Genomic DNA, 19,808 nt, shown 5'->3' with positions numbered 1-19,808 from the left:
ACTAGTAGCTCCCTGTTAGATTTTCCCTATTGTAGTATTAACTGTATAACCGATTAGAATCAAAGTAACGTTCATTAATGGATGCAGAACTGTTTTACTGCTCCAATGGTCTAAATGCTTAGAACAGCTGCAAATCAGTTTGTTTTATGGCTGTTTACCAGCTTATTTGCTAACACAGTTTGTCACTTAGGTTTTAATTAAGTGGATATTGTGTAATTTTTGTCTTGGGAAACATCATATTTTACCTCTTTAAACCACAAATTTTGGCCATTGAAACCAATTATTTTGTTTTTGATCAATTAAGTATAAGTTGAAACAGTGTAGATTCATTACCTTTAATATTTTAGTTTATTTGCGCAATTCTACAATGCATTGTGGGTTTGTGCAACCATGATTTGATCCGCTAAAAATTTGTAGTAGTTGTAATTGCATTTTTGGCTTTCCTGGAAACAAAACTGTTGGGCGTAGAGTAATAGCCATTTTCTTAAAAATAAAACTGCACCTAATTAGGTGCAGTTTTATTTTTAAAACCTTAGCGGATTCAAAAACCTCAAATAAAATAGAAACTACAGATTTGGAATGGAATGGTAATTTTGAAATTCACACTTATCTCGTGGTCCTCTACGCAAATATCATTTCAGTTCCTTCTGTTCTGATTTTCCCTCTCTCCTCTAGAATTCAAGTCTCCTTTACTTGTTTTATATATGGGAGTGGAGTTTTATATTTCCAAAATTTATCAAACAATTTTTGAATTAATCTATCTTAATCTGTTTGAATCAGATGTCCCACAAAATTTAGTTTTCTTTATCGAATTGTGGTTTTAAATCTTAAAAGTTTTTCTTTTTTTCTCTATTTGATTTCATTTTGTATCATTCTTTCGTTTTTCTTTTTCAGTTTTTAAAAATGATTTTAGGTATGTTATATTGGAGGTTTCTTTGCCATAGAGGGTCACTGGTTTCAATAATAATGTCTCAATTTTGCATTTATGAATAGATTTTTCTTGTATATATATTAATTAAAAAATTGAATCTCTCAAAAACTATTTTTCTGCTTTCAGACTCCTTCTTACCTGAACTGTTTGAGGTTATTATTTCGCCTACATATTTAAATTTATCATAAATTTTTTTTATGTATATTTAATTTTTCCAAATTTGTTACCATTTTTTATTAATATCTATTTCTATAAAGTTTTAATTCAATTGTAATCTGTATGTATAGTAAAAGATTTTCATGTGCAAAACTTCTCTGAGGCTAATAAGATTGTTTGGTTTGTACCAGTTATAATAGCACAAGGATTTTAACTGCCTAAGCTATACTTTGAGAGAAATGTCGCTGAATTTTATGAAGTGAAGTTAGTGAGTTTTATTTTTGAATAATCTGGTTTGACTATGAAGCTGACTTTTTGTAGTGATAGAATTATGCCTGTGTTTAAACTCCCTAAACTGTTATTATTAAGTAAAGCAAGACTCGCAGATTGATGGAGATGCTTATTTAACTGGGTGAAAGGAAAACACAGTTAGTAATTATTACTGTGTAAGTAATAATTTGCTGGAATATATTGTCGATATGATTGCTGTCCCATTGACTAATTTGATTAACATTTTTCTTTCTAATGTTATTCTTCTGGGTACATTGTAGTAAGATAAACTCCAGCATTTGGTTATAAGATTATTGTGCATTGGAAATTGCAATTCCATATCAGTTGTTCCTATTTTATCTGAGGTTTTTGAAATTGTTTAAATGAATTAAGTGTAGTTTTAAGTCTTACTTAACTGGTCAGAAACAGAATAGTCTGTTTCAGTGGCCCAAATTTAGGGTTTAAAGAGGTAAAATATGATGTTTCCCAGGTCAATTCTTTAACCTTTTTTTTTTTATTTTAAGTTCTAATTAACAGTACAGGATTTAATTTGATTATCCAAACCCAAATTTTAAATAGATAACACTTTAATCCTTGTTACATCTGACCAGAACTTTTTCTCCATGTAGTTTTCCCCAATTGCTAGTTTTGTTTTTCTTTTATTCAACTACATTTGTGTTTTCTATTATTGATGTTTTTTAATTATTTGACATATATGTATCGGGCTAATAATAGTATATTAGCATATTAATACATAATAATTATGTTATTTGTTAATTAGGTGCTTCGTTTCTGTATTACTACAATAATTGACAAAATTATGTTATTTGAAAGATCATGGATCAAAATTTAGTTAACTAATGTGCATACTTGTTATCAAGATCACTTAGTCAAATTTCAGTCACTATTATGTGAGCATAAATATTGACTTAAATAATTTTAAGCTTTTCACATAACAAGTTCATGTTCAACAATATTTCAGTTACGATACAATACACAGTATCAACTTATTTTTTCAGACAAAATCTTATGGTATTTAAATATTTGTTAAACACCTCTGCATTTCAAATACTTTTCTTGGAAACTAAATAAAGGAAAACAGTTTATTAACTGTTTTACATACAATTTACATACAATTTTTGTTTTTCAATTTTCTTGGGCTCTAACCATAAAACTTATGAAAAAATGTACATTTAAAAATTGTTGGCTTTAACTTAGCCCACTTTGCTGTACTTATATAGATTATAAACAAATTATACTAAGTTTAAAAGTTACTGACTTTGTTTTCTCCCTTTTCTAAAACTACTAGTGCTCAATGAAAATCTGTATCAATTTTCTTTGCTCCACTAATTTTATCCATATATTAAGAAATTGTAGCTATATTATTTAGAAGTTTTCAATTTACCTCAGAATCTGGACTATTTAAAAGAAAGAAGTCATGTTGAATGTGATTAAATCCTACTTCTGGAATCATTGACATATGTAACACTGACATTTTATTCAGTTTGATCAGATTACTTTCCAATAAGTTATAGCAGGTGAAGAGCAATTAATAACAGACCACAATTATACTGCCAAATTGAGTTTTCCCCTTCATAAAAAATTGTTTATTTTCCTAATTCAGTTCAGATCTTCTTTTTGAAGAAAAATTTACATAAATATATTTTTTAATTTTTATATATGGCTTGTAACTAAATTAAATGTATGCTTATTTTTCAGGTTCCGTTTAACATTATTAAATCATTAGACTCGCCTAATAAATCAGTTCTTCAAAACTTACGGTCATTAGATTTAGAAAGCAATAATATTCAGGACTGGGAAGAAGTTAATAAACTGGGAACATTGCCTTTGTAAGGATAATTTTCATTATTTTTTTTTTGTTTCCTATTTTAAACTTAATCTCATTGTACTATTTCTATTTATATCTGTAAAGATCTAAATCTGTTTAGTACTCTCTCATAGTGTTACTGCACTATTTACTTCAAATAACACCACCTATTAAACAATAAAGCGACAGTTAATTTCGACTTGGTGATTTATTTTAATCTGTTTTTACTTCAGTGAATTTGCTCCTGTTTTATGATGAAAAATATACTGCAAGTTAAAATTTTGTAATTATATATTTGCTTATTTTCTTATTGGTATTTATACTTAAAATTGTCGTGAATTTGTAATAAATAAAGTCAGATAGTTGCAATTTGTTGTGGATATGTTGAAAATACCTTTTGTTTTTAGTTGAAAGTTATTGCTTTGTGTAAAGGAAAAAATGTAGTAAACGTAAATTAAAATGTAGTTCAGTTACCGTTCAAGATTTTTAATCTTGTCTAACTGTAGGCTAAAATTACATTTTAAATATTATTTGTTAGAGTTATAGTCACAAGATATTAAGTTTCAGTGCTACTTTAAATACATTACCTCAGAAAACAGTTATTAGTTTTCCGTTTTGTTAGCCCTACAGAACTCAAAGCCTAGTTAACTTTGAGCTTTGGTTGTTGAGGCTATATCTTTTATCAACAACTCAGTGTCCTTAAGAACTGCTGAAAGGATTCTCTGTTCTCTTTCAGAAATCTTTTCTCAGTCTAACCTTTCTGCAGATCCCACTTTTGTAGTAGTTTTATATTGGCTGTCTGGTTCTTAAAAGGTAACTTCCTCATCAACTATTAGGTAAGGTCATACTATTAAGTGGTGACAAAAGATTATCATCTTAAAGACAAAAATTAGAATATATGAAACATATAATTAAATTGTTCATGTAAATAATGTATATTGAAATTAATAAAATGGTTATAAGAAGTGTATCAAAACCAAAATAGTGGAAACATAAATAGTTTTTTATAATTTTTTTTTTTTTAAATAGATATATTAAGATTTATATTTTAGCTTAGAAATTCTTATAATTTTGTAGATGTTTAGTTCAACTGTAAAAGTGATAATGTATTACTTCTATAAAACCAGTAGATTTGAAGGTTGAAAAATAGAATTAATAGAATCAATATTTAATTAATTTAAGATCATGATACGTAAAAAAACTTAAATGACACTTTATTTTCAGTTATTATTTCATTAAATGACTATAAAACAGTCATTATTATAAAATATTAAAATAAAACAGTGTATTTCTGCTCACTAGAAAAAAACTCCAAAAAATTTCAAGATTTTGTAAAATCTTGATATTATAAGATTCATTTGAATTTGCTTATTGATTCATGATTTAATTTTTATTTGTTTAAAATATCAAATTAAGCAGATGTACATTTTTCAGTTCGGTGGTGAGATTTTTTTTGTAATAAATTTCACACTTTACTACTTACATTAAAAATATATACTGTAGTTACTTTAATATATAATTATTTACACCTATAATAACAATAAAATTGGGGGAACACCTAAAACTAAGTTCCAAATTTAATTGTAAATTATAAATTGTGCACTACCTGCATACGTGTATGTAAGAAAATAAGTATGAAAATTATATTTAGTATGCTCTAGATAAATGATCTGTATAAAAATAATAGATATAATTATAAAAAAATTACTACAGAATAGTATACTCTAAAATAAACAAATATATGTTTGGGGTATTCCAACTTGCCAACAGGTAAACTCAGCCATTTTCATCACTTTTTCCATGAGCTATAGCATTCTTATTTTAATCATACAGTGAGTCAAAAAGGACTTTTTGGAAAGAGTAAGGATGGAACTTCATCTTAGTATACTCAAAATTCATTTTGTTACATAACCAAGCCTTGTAATGTTACGTTTACGAATTGTTTTTTTTTTTTTCAAATTTTGGGCCCAAAATAAATACTGAAGGGCTTAGGGTAGCAGGCCTGTTTTTTACCTTTTAATTCTTAGGAACTAGTAGTACTTACAAAAAAAAAATTGGATTGTTATCGAGTGTCCTTAAAAAAAAATGGCCGCCAAATCATAAGATTTTGAAAATGTCTCATTTTTGGGGCCCAAAAACCACATGTCAGACAGGTGGCAAAACTCTCAAATATTTATAGCAGTAAGTACTTTCTATGTACTTACTGTACTACGTAAGTACTATGTACTTACTTAAAACCACAGGTATGTCTATAATGAGATAGCTTATATTCTAGATAGTTTGTTACTTCATACACATACTCATGTTTAAACACTAAAGTGAATAGTCATGCATGGACATGAATGTTTGCATATTCTTAAATGTAAACATTGTAGAAGGCTCAGTTACTGTTTTGATTTCATTGTGATATGTTGTAATGTTGCTAGTGTTAATACTGTGGTTAGGTAATGTACACTTGTTTATAAAGTAATTTTATTAACAGTGAACTTTTTTTTATATTTCTTTTATTTTTACTTTTATTAATCAGAGAAATTTTTATTTTAGTTGTAGAGAAACTGGGATAAGACAAAGTGAAGTGCAATTGGTAGTTTTATAATTTATACCCTTACATTTTATAAAAACAAATTATGGAGTGTTCAGTTGGCACTCACATTGATATCGTATGTCACAAATTGGCTTACAATAGATCTTCAGTATTGAACTATATTTTAGAATTTACTGAACAGCAAATAACATTGATATCTTTAAGAAGTGAATGTACTGAAACAAAAATATCTGTACTTTACATAAAACTGAATATTTATATAAATATTTTCGAATTAATGGGAAAAGTTGCTCCGACCCATTTAGCTGTCACACCAAACCGGTTAAGAAATTTCTTCAAGAAATATCTGATGCTTTCAATCCGAACAATTGATAACAAGCAATCCGAATTGAAAATTAATTCCAGGTAGGGCACTCTGTACAAAATGCTTAAACAAAATACAAAAACCGCAAGATGATACAGAAAGCAAACTGGAATGTCAAGATATATTTTTAGCCTCAATGTGTTATAGTAGAGTCTGTGAATAAAGCTTGTTCAGCTCTTGGAATTTCCCCATTAAGATTCAAAAACTATCAAGCAGCGCAAAGGAACCAATTTTAAAAAATAAAGTTACAAAATTAGCCGAGTCAGTTACCAGTAAATTAAATGATTCCTGATTTAAATATTTCTACAGAAGAAACCAGTTTAATACCACAAATTTATGCTGAGTTAGGTAGGGAATAAGATAAAAATAGATATAATCATAAAGTATATAAATAATTTAATTCAAATCTACTCAGTAACGTAATGTTGGTATAAATTTTCCGTTTATTTTATTTTAAATTTAGTTTTAATTTTTTAATTATGACATATTTATATATTTGTAGTTATTTTATTTAATTGACTTCATATTTTTTTATGTATATGATTGTAATTTTAATCTTTTAATTTTAATTTAAAAATTTGTATGTTTGATATGTAATTTTATATAAATATATCTTATATGTAACTGATGATGCGGAATCCTGTAAAAGTGGTTTTGGAATAAATAAAAAAAATAAGGTAAATGTCATTTCATTTACTTTGTAATTCTGTACTTGGATTGTTCAAGTTGGTTTTTTATTATAAAAATACAGTATATTGATACAGAGGAATAAGGGTCTTATAAGTAGTGACTTTAAAAAAAAAATATATATATATATATATAGAGAGAGAGAGAGAGAGAGAGAGAGAGAGATTGTATGAAATATTAAAACACAGTTATATTTCATTAAGTTCATTTTTCAAATTAAATTATATTTTAATCAGTAGACTGAAAAAAAACTTACTCATGAATGTATTTATTTAAAGTGACATCAGTTAATCATTGTCAACAGGTTGGAAACAATAAATTTAATAAATACCGGAATTTCAAAAATACGTATACCTGATGCAGGTCTATTCAAGTCATTGAAGCACCTGTTATTATCTCAGAATAATATATCTTCTGTAAGTATGCAAATGATGTATTATTTATAAGAAAATATGTATTATATTTATAATACATCGAAATGAAATAGACATAGTGAATGCTTGGTATTATGAGACTTGATAATGTCTTGAAAAATTGTTGTTTGAATTGTTCCATTTAGCGTGTTATATTTTAAAGGTTGTGTAGTGTTATATTCTCAAGGAAATACTCAAGTCTGTAATATTAAGAAGTATTGTCATCACCATATAGGTTACTGCCTTGAGGCAGTTTACGTGCACTATGTCTATCTTAGTTTTAATTTTTTTGTAACTCTCACTTCCTTTTAGACTGCCTATAATTTTTACTTTATTATGTCCTCTCTTATTTAAGTGCATGGAACATTCACTAAATCTGTATTTAATATATACAGTTAATTTAATTGTTTATACTCTTTTATTTATTATTATTATTATTTAACTTTTTTTCAGTGGCTTGATATAAGCGAGTTAGATAAATTGAAATTAGAGGAATTTAGATTTAGGGATAATCCAGTTTTAATTGGTTGTACAAAAGCAACATCACGACAACTTATTATTGCTAGAATATCATCATTGAAAGTAAGTAACTGATAGATAAGTATTATTTTATTTAACCTTCTTTACTATACCATTTATGAATTGCATTTATTTCAATTCCACTAAATATTAATTTGGTACTACGTATATTATATTGATTTAAGATAGTGAGGCGTAATTCCAAATTACATTGTTCGTCCAATGGTCACCCATTCTCGTATTAAAATGGTAAGGACTGTGAGCCTTGTAAGATTAGGGTAGGTTTGCCATCTGTGCAGGATTAATTTCATGTAATTACTCCGGCATCTTTTGAACTCTAATTTTTCTCACCTGGTCTCTGTTGGGATATTTTTATAATTTTGGATTTTGCATACATTCAACAATATCAATTTGTGGTATCTCCATATTCCTTTTTATTTTTTATAGGGTGAACTTTAAAGGAAAATCAAATTTATCTAGCTTAAAAACTTGACCATTCAAGAAAATTTGAAAAGAGGAATCATCAAATTATGAATTTTTTGATTCAATAATTCATATTCAATCAAATAAATTTTTCAAATAATTAAAAATTTTTAAATCATAAAATCAGCATAAAACATTAACAAAAGATGCCAGAAACAAGTATTTACATGAAACAAAGCATTTTAAAATAGAATTTTAAAACCATGAACCATGAGGTGTTCTCATGGTTCAACTGTAAACGTAGCTTAACAGTTTGTTATAAAACATCACCTATAAGAAAATATAAAACTGTTGTACTGATTGTAAAAGAACAGTTGAAATATATTTTGGTAGTCTGGCTTGTTGCTACACATTCACACTGGTTCCGCCATAATTTATGACAGTATAATCTTCTCCTAATTCGTATTCATTTTAGTTTATGAAATTTTTATTATGTATATTCATTCTGTAAAAGGGTTTTGAATAATATATATCATTTGTTCTTTATATGCTATGTAAAATATAATACCATATTTGTCAAGTTGATAGTTAGTTCATGTTCTTTGTTTAAGACGTGAGGTTTTTTAGGTAAATTAATGTTTTTGTTGATGGTACACATATATCATTATATATGACTTAATAAGTATTAATAAAAGAATTAGTAAACCAAAAATTATAAAATCCTCAAATTGTGGAGCTAATGAAAATAATCCAGTGAAAGTGTTCTTAGTTGGTAATATTTTCTTATTAAAACTAACCGAACATCCTAGTTCTTAACTCAAATTTATAATTTTGATGAACGTGTACTAAGGTTGTCCAGTAAAACACTTCTTATGGAAAAATCAATTTGGTCATAAAACGCATAAAAATATCTAGCATTCATGTTACTGTCAAATGTTTTGACTAAGTATAAGCTGTTAGGTAAGAGTTTGGTCACAAAGTCCTCAGACTTTTAAGAATATGAAAAATAAATTCCCCTATGATTACCACTACAGTGCAGAAGTGATGGCCCCCAAAGCCTGGCATTGTTGAGTTGGCACCAGTCATCTTCCACTGGTACAGCTGAGGCGATTCTCCCCGAATGATCCTACGTTGGGACCATTCGGATGTTCAGATCGGCAAGCTGGGATGGGAAGGTAGTCAAGTGGCTTCTTCAGCAGACCACTCAGCCCTGCTGCTCCAGCTATATGAAGCACATATGTGGCAATATGTTGACAAGCACTGCAGCACTTTTATGCAATTAAAATATCGAGTATAAAACACTTTTATCCATCTCCAAAGAATGCAATATGTGAACAAAAAGATACTGCTATGAATTAAAACCATTTAAAAAGCTATAAAAAGTTTGTGTGTAATAAAATTATTATATCTGTTGGGCAGTTGTACTGGTAACCTATAAAAGTAATAAATGTTTGTCAGATATTAAATGAACAATGATAAATATTTTAAAAAGAGTCATATCAGTTATTATACTGCAAAAAAATATTGCTTATGGATAGTAGTGAGCTGCTGCTGTAAGATATTTCTATTAATGATTTCATAAATATTAGTCATTGCGATATTTCTCCTAGTCTTTCAAAGCATGTAAATGATAAGAAGTAATGTTTTTAATCCTGCACATTCCAGGACAAGGGTACCTCCTAGCACAATCATTAATTAAATCTTGTAAACCGTTGATGTCAACACACCCACTACTTCACTAAGTCAAAATACAGCAATTATGAGTTTAATGAAAATGATAAATACTCAAAAGTAGATGTTGATATGGATATTGACTTGTATACATGAGTGTGTCGGCGTGCGTGTGTGGGAGGAGGGTTATATTCAGCCTATCTGTTAGATAGATTTTGTCTTATGGTAAATAAATATTCCTGTGTAATGAAATTGTTTGTTAACCAATACAAGAAAATAAATCAAAATACTATGATTAAACAGTTGATATTAATATCCTGTTTCTACTGTGTATTATATATTACTTTTTGGTTCCCATTTACTTATATATTATACGAAAATAATATCTGTATAATTATTATAAATTACTGGATTAAAATTATATGAAAACAGACAATTTTTATAAAATTTGAAAACAGTCTTATTATTTTTAGTAAATTTTATTAAATACTGTTCTGTGAAAATAATAACATTATTATATAATTTATAAATGTAATATACTAAATAAATATACTATTTTTAAACTAAATAAAAATAGCAATAAACCAATGATCTATATTTTTGTGATATTTAAATCTGAAATTCCTTGAAGGTAATATAATCTTTGCTCTAGGTTATTAAATAATTTTTTTTTATTTTACTTTTGTTTGATCGATTGAAAAATTCTTAAATTTAATAAATATTCATTTCTGTTCTTCAGAAACAAGTTATAAAAGGGGTACAATGTTCTTAAAATAGTACAAAAATTATCATAATCATGCATCAATAGCTGCTGTCTGATGTGAAAGAAATCAATAAATTCTTTCTGATGACTTGATATAGTTTTTTTTATATATATAGTCTAAATGTTTTAGATATATTCTTTTATTTAGTTTTCCCAAATATTGATTTATGTAAAAACAAAAATTTGTATCAGAAATTTCTCAGAAGTTAATTAAAGTAATCAGAATTTATTTTTGCATTGACTCTCAAATGTGTAGCTGCATTCAACAAATCTTTATGTAAAGACTTTTTTATATTTGTAACTTTTAAAATTATGTTAAACAAAACAAATGTCATATAAGCAGATAATTATTAAAAAGGAAACAATAAATTTTAACATAAATTAACTCAAAACAAATAGAAACCTATGAAAATTATATGTACTTGCTCATATAAATAAATTAGATTAACATGATACATTTAAAAAGAGAACCGGATTTTTTTATAGTAAAAACAAAAAAGAAACTTCACTTTTATTCACAGTAAGAAAGTAAATGAAAAAAATCCAACTATGAAGAGCTGAGCATTTGGACAACTGCATAAGATTTTATAAGGTAACAGCACTTCTCAGAGTTATTAGTGCTTTTTTTGTTAACTGAAAACTGTAATTGAATAAGCAATGAAAGGAGAAAAAATTAGTGTAGCCATGGACTGAAGTCACATTGTGTTAAAAGGAGATTCTAGAAATTCAGCTGAAGACATAAATGGAAAGTTAAAGTATGTTTAACTTTAATTTGAATAGAATTGTTGGTGTGTGACTTTTAAAACTTTTAGTTGTAAATTTTTTTTTTTTTAGTTTTTAAATGGACAAGAAATAACTCGTGAAGAAAGAAGAGGTTCTGAGTATGACTATATTAAAAAGCATGGTCAGCAGTGGTATGATTCAAAAACCAATGACGAGTTGTATACTGCTTTTATTAAAGAACATCCCCGGTATATGAATCTCATTAAAAGTAAGAATTCTAATATGTTACTATTTTGCTTTTAAAGTTACTGAAGAGTATCTTCTTCTTTTTTCAGTTAAAATCTTTTTAGTAATCTCTTCATTAAATGACAATCAGAGGTAGCCTAACAAATGAAAAAAATGGCTATATGTACGGACAGTCTAAAAGATTAAAAATAAAAATTTAATTTTAATTAATTTAATTTAATTTTTATTAAAGAAGGTTTTTTAACTGAATTAAAGCACCATGAAAAGAAATTAGTTATTGGCTCAAAAATTGTGTATTAATATCTTGGTGTGCATATGTTAATTTAATAAAATATTTATTGAATTTAAAGAATGCTCAAGACATTAACAATTCATTCAAAATACCTACAGTTCACTGTTGATATTTTTCCATATACTAAATATGCCTAAGATTATTTTTTAATTTTGGGAATTCTTTTTTTTTTGCTCGAAAAATCTGTATGTTTACAATCTTGAATTTCAAAACATAAATCATATATTAATAAATTGATACTCTTACTACTGTTACTATAAGTATATAGGTGTAATTGAAGGAAACTGAAAAAAATTAGCTGCTTTCACGTTAAAGATATGACTTTTTACTAAAGCCATTGAACAATTATTATTGTGTATTTTATGTATGTTATAAAAGCAAATTTCTACACACTGAATTTTGTGTACCATATTACCATATCTCTTTTTCCTTACATTAAGTTCAAAATTTCTTCTTAATTTTACTGAAATACATTTTAGTTTTAATTTTTTTTTACTTAGTGTTTTACCCATTAAATATTGACTTGTTAATGCATTTAAGTAAAATTATCAAGTTTTACTTTTTAATAATATGTATTAGTTGTAAGAGAATTGGGTTAGTTGTGTATATTCTTTAAAAATATTGAATAATTTGAGTTATCATTTGCCAAACATGAGGATTATTTTCCAGATACTCAAGATTTTTTTCTCTAATTGTATAATATGTTTGTAGTACACACACATCTCTGATCTGTGCATAAACTTTTGTAAAATTTTCAAAAGGTTTGACCCTTCACTCAAGAAACATTTTATGATTTGCTGCATAATGCCGCTAGACACTTTCTTGTTCAGATAGTAATGTGAGTGATGAAATGGAAGAAGGCTTGGTATAATTTAGAGCTTTAAAAATGTTACGACAAGCATGGTATCACAAATGTATTCCAACAAGGAAGAGAACTAGACTTTTGTTTACATATGAACCACCCAATAATTTGTTATAAATAGAGGAATCTGTATCAAGAACACACTCTATATCACTCTGTTGATGTCAGTGACATTTTCTTGATTCATCTCATGATCTATTCTCCTGTGGCTATTTTGTTGATTTCTGATTGTATTTATCACACATGTATTGTTTACTTGAAAAACAAACAAAAACTTGTAACAAACTGATACAGAAATCTTACAAAATGTATTTTATTATCACTAAATATTTTTAATTTTTGAGTTTTCCTATTGTTTGACAGTAAATTTGTTGTAATAAGACAACTTATTCTATTACAGTACTTGTTTGAAAGCGGCTGTGTTGTGAAATCCAAGTACAACTTGCAAAGATTGTGGAGTGCTGGGTGGAAATGGGCATTATAAAACTGCTTTCACACAAATCTTACATCTTTTATCTTTAAAATGATATACGAGACTGGTTCAGAAAAACATTTTTATTTACAATTCAATTATACATGGACATACTATTTCAAAGGTGATAGATCACCTTTGAAATAGTTTCCTTTAGAAGCCACACAACGCTTCAAATGGTTTTCCCACTTTTCATAGCAGTGTTGAACTCAGAAACCAGAATATTCTTCAGATGGTTACTTACATTTTTTTTAATGTTTTCTACTGTTCCAAAATGGTGTCCTTTGAGGTGTTTTTGTTAAAGTCGGGAACAGGAAAAAATCGAAGGAACTCAAGTAAGGTGAATAAGGCGGTTGAGGAACTATACAGGAGTGTTTTTCTTTGCCAAAAACATATTAATTAAGAGTGCGGTGTGACAAGGTGCATTGTCATGATGCTGCGTCCAGTTGTCTTTGATGGCTAGTCTCACGCAGGCAACTCTTTTCCGCAGTCTTTCAAGAATTTATCGGTAAATATATTGATTTACAGTCTGTCCTGTAGGCAAAAACTCATGAATAATGCCATTACTATAGAAGAAACAAATTAGCATGGTTTTGATTTTTGATTTGCTCATTTTTGCTTTTTTGGAAAGTGATGAGTTTGATGTGTGCAACTCCTTACTCTGGTGTTTTGTTTCTGGGTCATACTCAAATATCCAAGATTTATCACCAGTAATAACATTTTTTTGAAAATCAGGTTCAGCTTCAACTCGCCTTAGAAGATCGCAGCATACTTCCACCCTATTGTTTTTCTCCTCAACAGTGAGGTGTTTTGGGCCAGTTTTGCACAAACTTTTTTCATGTCCAATTAATTTATTTTTCAAAATTTGATGGACTGTGGTATGGTTCTAATTCAATTGTTATGCAATCATTCTGACAGTTCATCTTTGGTCGTACTGTTTCAAGGCTCTGATTTGGTCAACATTGTTCGTCACTTTTTGAGTTTAACGGTCTTCTAGAGAGCTTGGATCATCCGCAACTGATTCCTGACCACCTGAGAATGCTTTAAACCACCCAAAAAATTGGGCATGTAACAGGGCGTCATCTCCATATGCCCTTTTCAATTTTGAAAAAGTTTCAGTATTATTCTCACAGAGTTTTAACGCAAAATTTGATTGCACAATGTTGCTCACAATTAGTATCACTCATTTTTGTAATGCACATCAAAAACTCATTTCATAAAAAGTTTGTTTACATCTCAGGTGGCAGCAATAGACTAAAAATATGAATACCTAATGTAAATCAGCTGTTCATATAACCATATGTTTACTGGCTGCCAAAAAACACTAGTCTCATTACTTTAAGTTTAATTTTCATCTAGATTTACATCTCAAGTTTCTCATAATTACATTTCATTGAAATTTTTTACAAATTTTTTATCCTTAATTATTCATATAAAAATAACATTTGAAAATAAACCAATATTCTGAATATATTTTTACTTTCTGATTTAGGTAAATTGTTTGGATTTTACATATAAAAGATTTTCAACTTGCATAAAAAAACTAAAAACAAACACTAACCGTAAACACCAAAACAGTGAACTGAAACAACTATTATAATGGGATGTGGTTACAAAAAAAAAAAAAAATGGAATATCAAAAAATTATATATTATGTCGTTCAGTGTAATACTTAACTAAATAATGTAATTATTAAATAATTCTTAAAATAATCATTCATAAATGTTTAACAGTCATTGAATAGTCAATTCACAAAATAATCTAAATGAATTGAAAACTCAGAATATATTATCTGTTGATAGCTTATTCAGTAGATAGCTATCAAACATGGTGAAAACTAAAAATAAATCTTCATCTCAGGATATATTCTGTTTATTTCTCAATAAACATAAAACTAGCCGTAAGAAAATTAAACATTAAAAGTTTATCGGTCATAATTTAATTTATATTTGCAGGAATTGATGCAAGATATGCACAGATTTTAAAATGTTATGTTTGCTTTAGCAAAAGTATTTAAAAGTATTAAATTTGTTCTCAAAGTTTATTTATGTTTGTCTCTTGAAAGACTGTTAATCGGTATTCATGAAATATAAATTGTAAGTTATAAGATATAATTATGTTTTATCTAAAATTTTCTCAAAGTATGTGCTTGACAGTTTTTTGTGTTTTCCTCTTTATATCTTTCAGTATTTGTGAATAGCTGTATTAATACAAAGGGAATCAAAAATTTAACAATTTTTGTGCTCTAATATTTGTAATTAAATATATACTCTAAAATAAATATTCAGAAACTATATTCTACCACTACATACCTGTTGAATAAGAATCATTTAGATTCTTATCGATGCCATATTCCTTGTTTTTTTTTTTTTAGAGGTAGCAACTATATATAAACTAGTATATGACTGATAATTTTTAATTTTCATGATGTCTATAATTAGCTGTTGTTATCTGTATTAGTATAATCTGTATTACACAATATTAATTAATCAGCATTATGAAAAAAGTAACATAAAAACATGCTTAACATATGACTCTGTTTTTTATTACATGAAACAGAATATGGTGAAGCAGAATCCAGTGAATATACACAAGTTTCAACAAAACTAAAATCAAGTTTAATTAGAGTTGAATTATTTGGCGAACCTACTGGCCAAATTATTACAAAAAGTTTACCACGAAGTATGCTGGTTCAAAGATTAGCTGGTTTGGTACAAAAACTGTTCAATATTAGTTCAGTTGTTCCAGAATTGTCCGTTTTATCAAGAAAGGTAAGTTGGCGGTTTTATTTAAATATGTTTTCCATTAAATTTTGTAAATGAGATGAACTATTTAAATTAACATATTTGTTTTAATAGTTAGGTATTATAATTCACATTTAAATGTAATGGTCATAATTATCAGTTTTTACATTAAAAGTGGTAATACCTTTGGCAATGTAGAATTTTATAATTCATGATGAATCCTTGGATTTGAAAGCTTTTGTTAACTTATTAGTTTTATATCAAGCTTACTATTTTTATCTATTCATAGGTAGTTTTTATTAATTGTGTATATAAAGGAAAGACATATGATTTTGATATTTTCCTTAATTTTAATTCTCAAAGGTACCAATACAATACAATACAATACTACATAAACATAAAAACAAATTATAAAAAAAGCAATGCCTAAAAGAAAAATATTGGTTACTTTTACTCATAATGTTTGATCTGAAAGAATAGGCTTTTCCTAATGTATAAGTACATATGAGATCTGTTAAAAAAATTCTGAACTTTTAAAAAAATGCTTTTTTTGGATATTTATAACATTAAAAAATAAATCTCTTTCAATGTACTTTGCTTTCCACTATAAAAACTTTTCCCATTATCCCTTCTACTTCAAGAAGCAGCTCTGAAATATTCTTTTCAAAGTAGCTTTCAGGACATTAAAATTTTCTTATATGGACTTTTTGTCTCAGATTTCTTTTAATAGCAGTTTTAACATGTGACATGTAAGCTGCACGTTGCCATGGTGAAACCACAATTTGTCACACAAAGCTCAGGACTCTTCTTCCATACATTTTCATGGAGTCATCTGAGAGCATTTTTTTAGTTGTGGCTTGATAGTAGTATCTGCCCTGCAAGTAGAAACTCAAAGTGAACAACACCTTTGTTATGAAAAAACACTGTCAACATCACCTTTATATATGAGCAACTTTTGTATGTGTTTTTTCAGTTTCTGTTATGATTTTCCTACCCATTGTGTTGACAGAGATTTTGTTTTTACATCAGACTCATACGCACGTGTCTTATCACCAGTTTTTTATCATCAACAAGATTTCATCATCATTTTTCATAATTCAAAAGAGCTTGACAAATCGCTACATGATTGCTCTTGTGTCTAGAATTTCGGAACAAACTTTGGAGTGAATGCATTCATAATTTTTCAATTTGGATTTTGTGACATGAACCCATCATATCATACCCCCAGTCTCTTCTGCTATCTCTCAGACTGTTAAATGTTGATTTGATCTCACCAAATTCACTTGGCCAACAAACATCAAGGGACACATCCCTTGACCTTGACATTCAATGGCCCAGTTCCTGGATGAGTATTGTCTGTAGTAATTTCTTAACCACTTTTAAAGTGGCTGAATCTTACAGTGGTATGTGTAGATCATTTTCCTCCCTGTAAGCCTCTTGAATCATTTTTGTGAAGCTTAACACCTACTTCAAATGAAAGCTTGCAAAACTAATCATCATAGACAGACAGGTGGTGTGGGATTGTTCATTAGTTCCTGCCATACACAGTGATCAAAACCATATGCCAGCCTCAAAATCTCTGTAATTACCAGAAGAAAAAAGGTTTGATTACTTGTTGAAAAGATTAAACACAGCTTCAAACGGATCTCATACACAGATTACTAATTGAACTGGACTGTCCTGCCATACAACCCACACATAGATAAAAATATATAGTGTGTGTGATATTACCACTTCCCAAAGTTGTAAATCCCCACTACTTAATTGTGAGGTTTATAATCCCGATAACATTACGGATAACCACCAACCATTGTAGTCTGTTCAAATATGCCATTGCCTCACTACTCATTACTGCCATCCAAATTTCATTTACTATTTTAGATATTTGGAGAGTAATAATACCAGGATTAATGAAACAGGTATAAATCTGCTTTTGTGAGATAAAACTGTAAAAACTGATTTTCTCAGATAAAACTTTGATTTATTAAAACTCATAGATTCCAAGTTTAGTAAAACTGTTGTAGGATAACAGGTTTGCCATAGAATTGATTACTACAGCAATAACAGCACTTTATACAAGCTTTCTTCTTTCTTTTTCTGTTTAGCCTCCAGAACCACCATAAGGTATTACTTCAGAGGATGAATGAGGATGGTGTGTGTGTGTGTGTGTGTGTGTGTGTGTGTGTGTGTGTGTGTGTGTAAATACAGTATAATCTTGTACACTCTCAGGTCGACCATTCTTAAAATGAGTGGTTAATTGAAACCCAACCACCAAGGAATACCATTATCCACGGTGCACTCCACTATTATACCTATTAGTATTGGTTTTTTTAACCTTAAACTCTGTCAAAATTTTGTTCATAAAAGTAATTATATGACACTTTATGAACAAAATTCTTATTATATCAAATGTGCAATTGCAATTTATTATTTTATGTATAATTATTAATCTGATATTAGATTTTTTATTTTAGAATCCTGATTTGAAGATTTGTATGAATAATCATCTAAAGACACTTGACTTCTACTCTGTGGAAGATGGTGATAGATTAATTATAAAATGGTAACATAATAATTAAGAAATAACAAGTCAAGTGCCCTTCATGTTAATACTTACATGTTTATAACATGTAAATACATGGCTGTGATTATATTCCACCATTTTAAAAATTAATATAATTATAATAAATCTATAATCATTAATTTATTAACTTACCAATATTTAAAATGTTAAAAAGTCTTTAATTTATATTCATTTTGTATTGTTTTTTTTATTTACCTGTTTTTTTCTTTGTAATTGAAATTTGTAAGAAATAAAATATATATTTAATTAAATTGGACTTCAATTTTATTTTGTATGAAAATAAAGTAACCTTGGCTAAATCTACTTTTATATTTAATTTAGTTGGTATAAAAATAACATCTGTATATTTTAAGTGGAGTGATTGCTGCATAATTTATGAAACTGGTTTTATGTATAACTACTGCCAGTCTTCCTTCACCTCACTAACATAATTTAATTATTTATAATCCATGTATATCATTAGAATTGTATAGAAATGTATTTTAAGATTGATGAATTAAAATTCTCTTATATTGACTTAAGTTGGGACTAATGAAATGTGGTCATTATATTGAACATTTATAATCTCTATCATTTTTTTCTGCACAAAAGAAACAATAACTCTGCCAACAGCAGTATAACAGAGGTGATTACATTAAGTATTATTATATTTTTGACCTCCAATGAGTAATAATGATACATATTTTATTTTTTAAATCAATCTGTTTATAAAAAAATAATAAAAAAATTAAAATTTAGTAGCTAGCGACCACAGCAGCGTAAAACTAATAAAAAAATTATTTAACTTTAAGTTGAATTAACTTATTTAACTAAGTTTTTTAAAAAACTACATCATACAAGGGTTATTCAGTAATTAATGTTTCAAATGATTGGAAAAAAATTAACTGAGCTATTTTTGTATTGCATTCTTTACCTGCTGATTGTTGCTGTCCTTGATGGCAAGTAAAAACTCCAAGAGGACCAAACAAAATTGCTAGGTTGGGACTGTAAGGTGGATGTGGCAACAGCTCATGACCCAACTTTGATGGGTATGGAAGCAGACATTATCATGCTGAAGAATTACATCTTTTCAGAGAGAATCAGGATATTTTCTCATTATTGCAAGTTTCATTTTATTTTCTACATGTTAGAATAATATTAACTGTTTATTAGATTGTTCCTCCAAATAATCGCAGTAAATTGGCCCATTATAGTCGTAAAACATTGTTAGTATCACTTTACTGGCTGAAATTTTTATTTTTTTTCCTGGCAGGTAAACAGATTTTTCATATATATTTATTTTTTTCACAACGCTTATATTTGGATTCTGGCTGAA

General features: G+C 27.8%; 1 protein-coding gene across 3 annotated transcripts in view; it reads left to right on the top strand.

Annotated features, from left to right (window-relative positions):
• Tbce (Tubulin-binding cofactor E) overlaps window positions 1-18,715 on the top strand; it is a 109,374-nt gene extending 90,659 nt beyond the window's left edge. The window contains exons 6-11 of one of the 3 annotated variants that reach the window (XM_075355245.1): window positions 3,077-3,207; window positions 7,086-7,197; window positions 7,648-7,776; window positions 11,405-11,561; window positions 15,725-15,936; window positions 18,384-18,715. In XM_075355245.1, coding sequence (XP_075211360.1) covers window positions 3,077-3,207; window positions 7,086-7,197; window positions 7,648-7,776; window positions 11,405-11,561; window positions 15,725-15,936; window positions 18,384-18,476 — 834 coding nt within the window. In that variant the 3' untranslated portion in view covers window positions 18,477-18,715. The remainder of the gene's footprint in view (window positions 1-3,076; window positions 3,208-7,085; window positions 7,198-7,647; window positions 7,777-11,404; window positions 11,562-15,724; window positions 15,937-18,383) is intronic. The other 2 variants (XM_075355247.1, XM_075355246.1) reach the window with 2 other exon arrangements.
• Window positions 18,716-19,808: the final 1,093 nt, after the last annotated feature.

Source organism: Lycorma delicatula, chromosome 2 (genome assembly GCF_047948215.1).
Source record: "Lycorma delicatula isolate Av1 chromosome 2, ASM4794821v1, whole genome shotgun sequence".
NCBI lineage: Eukaryota > Metazoa > Arthropoda > Insecta > Hemiptera > Fulgoridae > Lycorma > Lycorma delicatula.
This window is presented reverse-complemented; position numbering and strand designations above follow the sequence as displayed.